This window comes from Lycorma delicatula, chromosome 9 (genome assembly GCF_047948215.1).
Source record: "Lycorma delicatula isolate Av1 chromosome 9, ASM4794821v1, whole genome shotgun sequence".
Taxonomy (NCBI): domain Eukaryota; kingdom Metazoa; phylum Arthropoda; class Insecta; order Hemiptera; family Fulgoridae; genus Lycorma; species Lycorma delicatula.
In genome coordinates, this window is record NC_134463.1 from 12,824,184 (window position 1) to 12,837,126 (window position 12,943).

A 12,943-nucleotide genomic window follows, 5' to 3' on the forward strand; every position below is an offset into this window, starting at 1 on the left:
AAACTGGTTGAAGAAAATAAACAATCAAGAGAGAAGTTGAAACATTTTCTTTTTAAGTAACATTGATTTGCTATGATTATTAGCCACTAAAGTATACCAACAGCATGCAGTGATCTGGGCCCAAAATTCTTAACTTTGGTGGTCGCTAAATGGGGAACCAATTCAATGTATGTGACTTATGGTAGAAACATTTTATCTTACTTTGCATCTTTTAATGTCTATAATGCTACTTCCAAAGATATTCTTGGTGTTCCAGAATCATCATATGTCAGAAGGATTTATTTGGTAACAGGACCCAAACAAACATTTGTTTGTTTGCAGTTTTATACAAATACTGGCTACCATCATGGGCAGTTCCAATCTTACTCAAAAAACTTGAATTTATTTACAACTAAATTATCATCTCAGACTGTCGACTTGGAGTTATGGCTTTCTTCATCTTCCTGTACAACACATATCTATGAATCTTCTCTTGCATAACCTCTTGTAAAAATTTATACTTTTCTGGATTGGAATTATGTTTCAATGATCATCTTCTTTTTTTATTTACTATTTTTTCCTTCTTTTTTTTATTATGTATTCTCTTTTTATTTACTTCTTTTAAGTATGCCACTTTATGCATTTTCAATATTTATTTCACATTTATTTTCCACTATGTATTTTACTATTTCCACTTTATGCATCCATCAATCTGAGAGATCTTCAGTGACTTATAATTTATTTAGATCTCAGGTGGATTTTCCTTATTATACTCTGTGGAATAAAGTTTATCTTCATGATTGTGTCTTTATAGATACATAAATCTATGTTATTATCAATCAAACATAAATCAGTTAAAACTCTTTGTTAGTTAACAATTGAAAAAAAGATTCTACGAATCTATTTTATATTAAAAAATGTTATTCAATTCAAAAATTACTTTAATATTTTGTGAAAATGATTTTGTATTGTTAAAAGTATGTTCAGTTATCAAAAGTTACAGGCATGGAATGTATTTTCATAGCTAATTATACAGAGTGAGCAACATAAAACCGAACCCATAATATTAAACCGCTACCCAACATTATTTATAAATGACTCTTGCACAACTAGTGTGACTAGTGGATGTATATGTTACTATTTTCGATTGTTGCTGCTGATTGTTAGGTGATTATGTGACAGTGTAGTATATATATATTGTTGCAGCGCAATATTGTGAATGCAGTTGTGTAAAATCCCTTATTCAATCCAGGAGAGGATAGCTATAATTAAGGCCTATATTAGTACTGGATCGTTTGAAGAATCATGTCAAATATTCATAGAAAATTTTCCAAATGTCTGTATCCCAGCAAAGAGTAGCATACCCGTACTTTGTGTTAAAAAATGGCATACAACAGGTTCATTTTCAAATGCAACCACCTTCTGTTAGGATTCCACACACCATTGCCGATATAGAAAGGACTGGGAAACATTTTTTCTGCCAGTCAAAAAAAAATCATTATGCAAGTTATCCTAACAATGTGGTGTTAAATCTTGTAAAATTCTTCATGAATTAAAATTGAAACCATAATGTGTTACAACTGTGCAAGAAGTGAAGGAGACAGACAACGAGCTGTCAGCAGAGGATGATGGCCTCCATGTTTCCCAAAGTTGCTGCTTGGGACTTCTTCCTTTGGGGCTACTTAAAGGGGAGAGTTTATGCATCTAATCCCTACAATATTGATGAACTGAAGGTGAACATTCAACAAGAAATCAACGCAATTGACAATAATATTTGTGTCAGATGATTCTCAATATGATCAGTCAAGCACAAAAGTGCATTGATACTCAGGGTGGTCACTTTGCACATCTTTTGTAAAAATAAGGCATATAAATGCAACATTTAAATTATGCTTTATATTTTTCTTCTTTAATTTATCCGTATTATTCACAACATTTCATTTCAACATAACTTACTGATTCTGCAGCGGTTACGTTAAGAGTTCGGTTTATGTTGTTCATTCTGTATAGGTCTTTCAGAAGAGGACTATTGAAATTACCACAGTAGATCTTGCAGAAGAGGAATTTTCACATAATTTGAAAGTAAATCACTGATTTCATTGTTTTTGAGTAAATAATGAAACATACATTTTTTTTGTCGAAAATAGTAAAATTTTTTAATTTTATTTATAATTATTTCGGTCTAGAGAATAATTGGTGTATTGGTAGATTTTTCTGAAAAAAATTTCTTTTTATTTCTGTTATTTGGCCTGAAAACTTAATTAACCAGCTAATTTTATAAATTTACATAATGATAAATACCTGCGCATAAGCACCATAAGCTCCAAATTGATTAAAAACGAATGGGTTCAATAGACTCATATTTCCTGCCATTTGCTGCATGCGGCGTAATTGTCTTTCTTTTTCAGTATCAGCAAATTTAACAACCAGACTGGATGAAGCTCCCTAAAAAATAAAACAATTAACGTTGAGTACAAATACAAAAGAAATATACATGCATTTCGTTTACAAAGCTATATTATAATTATAGGCTTATAAGTTAAAATAATAAAATACTCTAAACAACGATTATTATTACATGTGCAGGGATGTAAGAATAAACAGCCGTGTTCCAGAAAGTGTTGTATTTCTTTTATACTGTGTAGATATTTTATTTACCGATCGATCGATTGAAATTTCGTATAGGCATCATAAAATATTAAATTTTTTTGTTGCTTATGAATAAAACGGCGATCTTTCAAAATAAACCTCTGTTTATCAAATACTTGATATTTTTTGGAATTCGACAGCCACTTATTTCAGTTTTTTCTTCCAAATCAGTGGGTATTTGGAGGTATTTTCAGAGAAATTCTAAATATAATCAAACTTAACATACGCTTACTTCGTTCAATAGTCAAGCGAACGAAGCGAGCGTAGGTAAGTTAAAAAAAAGAAAAGATTATATTTATAATTTATCTGCAAATACTTCCAAATACCTAGAGATTTGGAAGAAAAAATTGTAAAATAATTGCTGTCGGATTCCAAAAAGAACCAAATACTTTAATTAATACTTAAAATCATCTCATTTTTGTTGCTATTTTATGGTGACTCACGTAATACCCATCCAACGTACTGCTGAACAGTTGTTCAATATTTAAAAAAATAATTGAAATAAAAAGCAATAATTCCTAAATTGTTAAACTTTAATGAAATTATCCTTATGAAAAAAATTGTTAAACTGATGAAATATCTGATCGTTTGAAAAAAATTGTTAAACTGATGAAATATCTGATCGTTACATTGGACGGAATAATGCATTTGTGAACTCGTTAAAAAAAAGTCAAATTTACTTTCTCGTGCTATTTTTTTTTTGAGTTTTCCGGATGAATTTTCTTCCACAGTGTAAATACTGACGAAGATTTAAAAGAGAGGGGTTGATAGAATAATTGTTTCTATCCTGGGTCATTTTTCAATTATACTTACACGTCATTTATGAAATGTTGCTTTCAGTGTATAGTTATATCGATTATAGGTAGAAGATATGGGTTTCGGTTTCGGCAACTATCTTTAACATATTTTTTCATGTTAAAAATTTCAGTTAATAATATTATTTTTAGATTATTATATTGGTAAAATAGACGGAGCATACAGGAAAGTTAAGGAAAATTTTGGGGTACATAAATTAAAATCTAATAATGTGTTAAACAAAGATGGTACACCAATTATAATACGAAAGGTAAAGTCGATAGATGGGTGGAATATATTGAAGAGTTATACGGAGGAAATGAATTAGAAAATGGTGTTATAGAGGAAGAAGAGGAAGTTGAGGAGGATGAAATGGGAGAAACAATACTGAGATCTGAATTTAAGAGAACATTAAAAGATTTAAATGGCAGAAAGGCTCCTGGAATAGGCGGAATACCTGTAGAATTACTGCGCAGTGCAGGTGAGAAAGCGATTGATAGATTATAAAAACTGGTGTGTAATACTTATGAAAAAGGGGAATTTCCGTCAGACTTCAAAAAAAGTGTTATAGTCATGATACCAAAGAAAGCAGGGGCAGATAAATGTGAAGAATACAGAACAATTAGTTTAACTAGTCATGCATCAAAAATCTTAACTAGAATTCTATACAGAAGAATTGAGAGAAGAGTGGAGGAAGTGTTAGGAGAAGACCAATTTGGTTTCAGGGAAAGTATAGGGACAAGGGAAGCAATTTTAGGCCTCAGATTAATAGTAGAAGGAAGATTAAAGAAAAACAAACCGACATACTTGGCGTTTATAAACCTAGAAAAGGCATTCGATAACGTAGACTGGAATAAAATGTTCAGCATTTTAAAAAAATTAGGGTTCAAATACAGAGATAGAAGAACAATTGCTAACACGTACAGGAACCAAACAGCAACAGTAACAATTGAAGAACATAAGAAAGAAGCCGTAATAAGAAAGGGAGTCCGACAGGGATGTTCCCTATCTCCGTTACTTTTTAATCTTTACATAAAACTAGCAGTTGATGATGTTAAAGAACAATTTAGATTCGGAGTAACAGTACAAGGTGAAAAGATAAAGATGCTACGATTTGCTGATGATATAGTAATTCTAGCCGAGAGTAAAAAGGATTTAGAAGAAACAATGAACGGCATAGATGAAGTCCTACGCAAGAACTATCGCATGAAAATAAACAAGAACAAAACAAAAGTAATGATATGTAGTAGAAATAACAAAGATGGACCACTGAATGTGAAAATAGGAGGAGAAAAGATTATGGAGGTAGAAGAATTTTGTTATTTGGGAAGTAGAATTACTAAAGATGGACGAAGCAGAAGGGATATAAAATGCCGAATAGCACAAGCTAAACGAGCCTTCAGTAAGAAATATAATTTGTTTACATCAAAAATTAATTTAAATGTCAGGAAAAGATTTTTGAAAGTGTATGTTTGGAGTGTCGCTTTATATGGAAGTGAAACTTGGACGATCGGAGTATCTGAGAAGAAAAGATTAGAAGCTTTTGAAATGCGGTGCTATAGGAAAATGTTAAAAATCAGATGGTGGATAAAGTGACAAATGAAGAGGTATTGCGGCAAATAGATGAAGAAAGAAGCATTTGGAAAAATATAGTTAAAAGAAGAGACAGACTTATAGGCCACATACTAAGGCATCGTGGAATAGTCGCTTTGATATTGGAAGGACAGGTAGAAGGAAAAAATTGTGTAGGCTGGCCACGTTTGGAATGTAAAACAAATTGTTGGGGATGTAGGATGTAGAGGGTATACTGAAATGAAACGACTAGCACTAGATAGGGAATCTTGGAGAGCTGCATCAAACCAGTCAAATGACTGAAGACAAAAAAAAAATTATTATATTAGAGATGAAGGCTTTGGTGATTGTTTCGTCATAAAATAAATTTCGTAAACTTGTGTTTAAAAATTTGTCTTAAACACAATTTTTAAGAAAAATTACTATTTTGTTTATATGACTAAAACGGTTAACATTTTATAATATCTATATTTTTCTTTTACGTATTTTGATGTAATAGAAAATTTCAGTCTAATAAGTCGACAAATAAAATTATTACAGCTAATCAAAAGAATATGTATAAATAAATTTTCTATTCTGATCGATACATAACAATATATAGTCCACGATATTTTAAGATAAATTATAAGTATAAAAACTCGGTAGCAGTAAGTGCGTCAGAAGGGCGGATTTCCGGTTTTAGTTAAGAAAGAAAGGATGTTGTACTGCTGTAATGATTTTTGAGAATAATATTGCTTTCGGTGTTTGCTGTATTTCATATTAAGTTAGTATCTGTCTTATTTTATAATACTGTGAGGTACTGCGTGAATTTTCAAGCGATTCGCTTGAAAATCAAAAGGGTTTTTTATATTTATTACGTTTAAATCATCCTATCAAGTTTCATGAAAATCGATTAAAATTTGCGCTCAGTAGAACGAAAAAAGTCGAAAATTTACGCAAAAAAATCCAATTTTTTTGGCTCTAACTGCGGTTTCTACGAACTAATTCGCTTAAAAATCTATATGACTCTGTTCCAAATAGATTTACATCACCCCACCAAGTTTCGCCAAAATCGGTTAAGATTTGCGTCCGGTGGAGCGGACGAAAATATCTAATTTACATACATACATAAACATGTATATAAACGTTGCAGAATCGTGTTTAGGAGACTCGAAAAATTGGTCCCGCATTCCACCCCCACAATTAGAAAATCTGGCCACAAGTCGTTTTTAGTGACTTCCAGAAATTCCTTGGAAATCCGCTGAAAATATATTATATGACAGAATGTGATTAGTCATATTAATTGTTTAAATACAAACATATGAAATATTTTAAAAATAAATATGAAGATAATAAACGTAAAAAAAAATATTTACAAAATAGTTTATAATTCAGAAGGCGCAATTAAAAATTATTTTGAATACAATTTACATATCGTTGAACAAGATACAGCCGATAAATAATGTTTATTTATTTATTTATTCTTTAATTAGTATTATTTAAAACATTTTCTAAAGAATAAATATTGCTATCGTAAAAGAAAATATGTTAATTGTATTTTAAATGACTTAGTTGGAAAATTTTGCAAATGGTTCAGCAATTTACTAAAATGGCAACGAAAGAATAATAAGGCTCTTCTCGTAAGCTGAAGTATTGTGTTGAATTTTACGATAACAATTCCGTCGTCTGTTTTGGTAAAGGTGGATATTGTTAAGATTTTATAATCATAGCTTTTATAATATCGTAAAGCTTTCTATTAGATATACTATATGTTACGTAATTATACTTTTCTACTTAATTTGAAATAAATTTTGAAACGGTAGTCCGCAAAATTTTAATTTTATATTTTACTAGGTTTAATAAGTGAAGTAAAATTATTTTTTCTTTCATAATTTGTTATTTTAAGTGTTAAAATCGTTTTAATGAATAAATATTTTGCAGGCTTGAGTTTATAGAGATAAGAAGTTTAAGCTGATCCAACTGATTTTACAGCAAGATAACTTGTAATATATAAGCTAAAAGTCTCGTTGGATTTTGGTCTTATGGTGTCGTAGAAGAAATGAGAGAGAGAGAGAGAGAGAGAGAGAGAGAGAGAGAGAGAGAGAGAGAGAGAGAGAGAGAGAGAGAGAGAGAGAGAGAGAGAGAGAGAGAGAGAGAGAGAGAGAGAGAGAGAGAGAGAGAGAGAGAGAGAGAGAGAGAGAGAGAGAGAGAGAGAGAGAGAGAGAGAGAGAGAGAGAGAGAGAGAGAGAGAGAGAGAGAGAGAGAGAGAGAGAGAGAGAGAGGGAGAGATAGAAAGAGGGATAACAGAATGAATGGAAAGGTTAGAACGATTGGATATATATATATATATATATTTGTGTGTGAGTGTGTATGTATAAGTATGTAATCCGTGGAAGATTTAGGAATGGGTGAAAATAGATGACTGGTTTGTATGGCGCCTGGAAACTTTGAGCAGATTGATTCAATGTCGGGATATATCATGGCGACGGCGAAAAATGACTACTTGTTACCGTTAATGAGTTTGCTTACAGAATTAAAGCCAAGTTCGCGGCAAACAGCGTTCTCTGCCAACATTAACGGTTAACCTTTTAGTAATACAGTATTGGTTTTCTTGAATTTAACACGCTTTATTGTAGTAACAACGTTGCAACTACAATAATTTATACCGAATTTATATTTAATGTCTTTAGGGAGAAAATGTAAGTTTCGGTAACTGTAACGACATTAGTAATAGTCGATTTACTATTAGTATTAGCTGTACTAATTTACTTTAAAACTTGATTTGGAGTCATTTAACTGTAGTTCATAAATGCTAAGAAAATTAAATTTCAGGGATAAGTTTTTAATTTATTATACATTCTCTTGTGTGTATGTGTACGCGTGCGTTCACAAATACATACATGTTTTAAAATAAATTTTACCAATACATTTCATCGGTATAAAACATTGGGTTAGAATTTATGACATCGTTTGGTATTTATTCCCAGAATTTAACTTTTTTCTTGTTAATCAATACCGATATTAGAAAAAAGTCTTAAATAAGACAACCGGAAAGAAGCAAATAAAGATCAAAACTGTAAAAAAAAAATTATTTATTATAAGTAATTTCAACTTATACTCGTAGACGTTTTATCTCTACACAAGTAGAGAAATATTTATTTACAAATGGTATTATTTAAAAAAAAATCTAATGTGCCTAAAAAAAATATTGTTGACATACTAACATAGCTCTTTAATATAGGATAATTAAAGAGCGTGCGAATTACAATTTTGTTTTGTATATAACTTTTTTTCAAATTTTTAAAATATATTTAAACGTAATATTATAAATATAACTAGCCGGTCCGTCTAGCCAGAATCTAAACCCTCAGGGCCTAAGTCGGCCCAGCTGAATCCCGGAGCCAACTCAGGGGCTCCTCGGGACTTCCCGAGCCCATAGGACCTACCCCAGGGCCGCAGAGCTTGTTTCTATTACCATTCTTTTGTTGCAGGGGGAACGGCGCCTTGGGACACCCGCAGAGTTCGCTTCGTTCGCCATTCTCGTTTGCCCAAACGACTCCGTCCCATGAACCCACGCACTGTTCGTTATCCTCATGATTGTAAGAATAATACTGATAAATAACAATTAAAGTACTCAGGCGTTATAAAAACCCGAAGAAAAAGAAACTAAATTACAAAAGACAGAACAATAGTAACTATGGTAACTAAAGTACACACCTTTAACGACGAAAAATTCACAACTTATTTCTTTGCCACGGTAAAAGAAATATAATAATGAAGTAAAAGGATTAATATATTTTTTCCTTAATGAATATCTTTTAATTTACAATTTCATCCTCCTTGGGGATGAAGAAATAATGAATATTAAATAGTAATAAATAAACGATTAATATGTATGTGACTTAAAACCTTCCATATGTATGTGGTATAACACGAATCTATCCTGAAAATTTGAAAGCATCGATCGGTTTTTTCTCGAGATTTTTCGAGATGAAATATATCTAAAAACCTTCTCAGTTATGCCAAGAAACGTGGTTAAAAATTTGGTTGCGAGTGATCGAGTAGTTTTTCTTTATCCCGAACAACCAAAAACCCTCTTCGTCTTTATATAATAGTATAGATATTAAGCTATATTTATACAGTCTATGACATTCCCGGTAACGTAAGGATTCCAACACGGGGTCATACATCTAAATCGGTTCAACCGTTGAGCTGCTACAGTGAAACAAACTTACAATACACCCTACACAGACTTTAAACACTCATTTTTGGGAAGTTGTGGATAATCTAGTAAAAATGTAATAAAATGAATATAATATATATTTTTTTTAATTTGTAATTTATAAAAGTAATTAAAGAAATAGTATTGAAGTTTATCTTTTTATTTATGTTGTATTTCTGAAAATATAAAAAGTTGGAAACGACTTTATCCTAATAAATTCTGTTTAGAAAAAAAAATGAGTTTAAATAAAAAAATGTTGAATTATACATTATATGTGGATTGATTTCTGTTTAGTTTTACATTGATGTAATTTGATATTTGATGAGGTAACACAAAATTAACATCCCTTAATAGTAGGATAACTATTAATTTTGACTGAATCTATATCCCTTAATTAATTCAGTTTGAAATATACAAATGAATGTACGAGAAAAATAGTGAAATATCATAATCGTATTAGTAAGGAGTGTAGGATAACGTCTCCCTACTTTCTTTGTTTATTTATTTCTATAACTCACATAATCTTTTTTCTCGCCTCTATTATAATTTAATTTAAACAATTATGTTTTATCTTAATATTATTTATTTTCTCAGAGAGAATCTAAATGTATAATATTTATTTATTTATTATATTATTTTGTTATCGATACTTAAATAGTTTTTTTGCAGAATAATATATTTCAAAGTAAATAAATTGCATACTTTTACCTATATTGACAGAGTGAATTGCGCACACAAACAAACACACACACACACACATACACACACACACACACACACAAAATGGCAGGGTAGGTGATTATATTCATTATGTATAAATGCACTGTTACATATATACATATACATATATATATATATATATATATATATATATATAAGCATATTATGGGTGGAAAACAAAATTAAAGTGATAAAAACATTTAGGAATAAATAATTGAGTTCTTTTTACTATAAAATATAAATATAGCTTGAGGTAAAGTATTTATATCAATATTATGTCCAATGTAGTGATAAAAAAATAAAATAAAATAAAAATAAATTACGATCAGTATGTTTTTATTGTTAAAACACAGTTTTCATTTATTTATATTTTACCCACGAGGCGTAATTAACAATTATTGTTAGTTACTCATCATTTTATTTTACTTTCTAAAAATATTCATTAAATAGAAATAATAATCATCATAATAATAATAACGATAGAATTCATGTTTTGGGACTCTTTTAGAAATGGTGAAATTATTTGTTTTATATAATAATAATAATAATAATACTAATACTAATAACAACAAACCTTGAAGCAATTTAATTTATGAAGCTGACCTTTACAGTTTATTTTATATACAATATATAAACATGTGATATTATAGTCTAATATATTAAACGGAAATACTTTAGCATTAATTACTGATAAGGCAAATGGTTGAGTTAATGGAAATAAATGTAATAAAACAAAAAAAAAAAAGAAATGATAATTTATAATTTGTAACAAAAATTTGAATTAGAATAAAAATTATCCTGTAAGATACATATATATAATTCATAACTTATTTCTTTGCCATGGTGGCAGAAATATATAATAATGAAATAAAAGGATTAATCTATTTTTTCCTTAATATCTTTATTTCACAATTTCATCCTCCTTGGGGATGAAGAAATAATGAATATTTTTAACATGTTAACCTTCAAGGGAGCTAGATCTCCCTTGAATCGAGTAGGGTCGATGACTTAAAACTTCCCTGGATAACATGAATGTATCCTGAAAATTTGAAACTAATCGGTCGGTTGGTTCTCGCGTTATGAGATAATAAACAAACAATCAGACAAACTATGTATATATATATATACATATAAATTAGCCTTCAACTTACTAACAAATACCCCGTTTGAATTTTGAAAATCGGACGATTGTTTGTAGAGATATTATAAGTGCACTCCATTGTACCTCCTAAAACACACCCCAGGGGCACCCCGTATGTTACCAGTTGGTGGTGATTGGTCTAGCCTCCCATGAGACTATTAATTTTTTTAATTTATTTAATATTTTAACGTAAATTTAATTCTATTATTTTAAAATAATATTATCCATTCGATTGATTCGAATCATTCAGTTGAAACTCAGCTTACACAGTGGTAGAGACTCAGTTCATTAATTCAATTGATTAAAGTTCGTGATTCAACCGGCAAATCACCACTAGTATATATTTTATAGATTTTTCGAGATAAAATATATCCAAAAAACCTCAGTTATGCCAAGAAACATGGGAAAATATTTAGTTGCGCAATAAGGTAATTCTTTGTTTATCCCGAACAAAAAAAAAAACTCTATTCCTCTTTGTATATATGAGTAGTATAGACATTAAACAATTTAACAGCTGCTACATAAAATTAGTGTCTCAGTTCATCGATTAAAAAGATCTGTTGAAGACGCAAAACTTTGAAATTTATTACCGGGTGCTAGATATTGGATGCTTACGGTTTTTGTGCTGTTTCCAGATTACATTAAATGATATCATGTCACCTACAAACTTTGTAGTTATGAGATTCATATGGATAGATTGTACGCCTAACAAAGAAAAATTATATATATATCACTTCTTCAGATCTTATTCATAACATTGTAAAATGTATAACTGAGGGCACATTTTTTTTATGTATACGTTTATTTTTTAACAACGTGGAAATTATAAAAGAAATTAATATATTATAATGTACTTGTAATGTGTAAATAAGATTATTTTATTTGACAACATAAACAAAAAAGATCTTACTATTTATTTCGAAATTACTTAGGATTTATTTCAAAATGGATTGAAATAAATTATAAAGTTTGGAAAAAGGTTGACCTGTATATCTAATTAAGGTTTCATGTTAAAAAGTTCTAACGGAACTCTAAATACTAAGTATAATTTTTTAAAGATATTAAGATTCTAAAATTCTATTAAAATAAAATTTATGAAAATTTATGCAAAGATTTACCGGAACCTTTTAAAAAAAGTTTGCTAAATTATATATTCTTAGAAACAAGCTTATTCTGAATCTCAAATAATTAAAATTTTCTGTTTGGATAATTTTTGACGTCTTATAATGATTTGAAAGTAAAAAATGTGGAGTTTAAAAAAATCAAATATATTTCTTAAAATTAAATCAATTATGAATTCAAAGTAAATAAAATGTTATGTAGATGTATTTGTCCTCATTTTAAGTAATCAATCTGTTAAATGATTTTTATCGATTCACCATTCTTTTCTATTATGCACTAATCTTTCAACTTTATCATATTTACTCCATCATACTTCTAAATTACCATTTATTTTATTTATTACACCCTTTGTCTTTCTTCAGAGCTTTTACGTTTTATTATCGAATTAAGTAAATACGATGTCTTAAATCATAGCACTTCTTAAAACATTTATGGCAAAAACGTTTAAATGTACATTCGTACATTTAAAAGTTTATGCTTCAAATCTATCCTCTCGAATTCGTCTTAATTCTTCTTCATTTTCAATTTTATTAACCCACGTAGTTTACAGTTTCCTCCTGCAAATCACATTTCAATGATCTCTCTATTCCTTTTCTTTCTGTTTCTTTCTTACCGATTTTTCTATTACTTTCGGTTTCACGGTAGGACTATGTAGTGAAAATGAATTTCATATATATCTAGGCCAATGTGTAAAATTTGTAGCTCGAAGATTTCCAAAACTACTAAATCAATTTCATTGAAACTTAGATATACTGTAATTAGAT

General features: G+C 29.5%; 1 protein-coding gene across 1 annotated transcript in view; it reads right to left on the minus strand.

Moving 5' to 3' along the window:
* The window catches only part of bru3 (CUGBP Elav-like family member bruno 3), a 284,720-nt gene that overhangs the window by 38,778 nt on the left and 232,999 nt on the right, over positions 1–12,943 (minus strand). Inside the window, exon 3 of the mRNA XM_075374732.1 lies at positions 2,281–2,424. Coding sequence (XP_075230847.1) covers positions 2,281–2,424 — 144 coding nt within the window. The remainder of the gene's footprint in view (positions 1–2,280; positions 2,425–12,943) is intronic.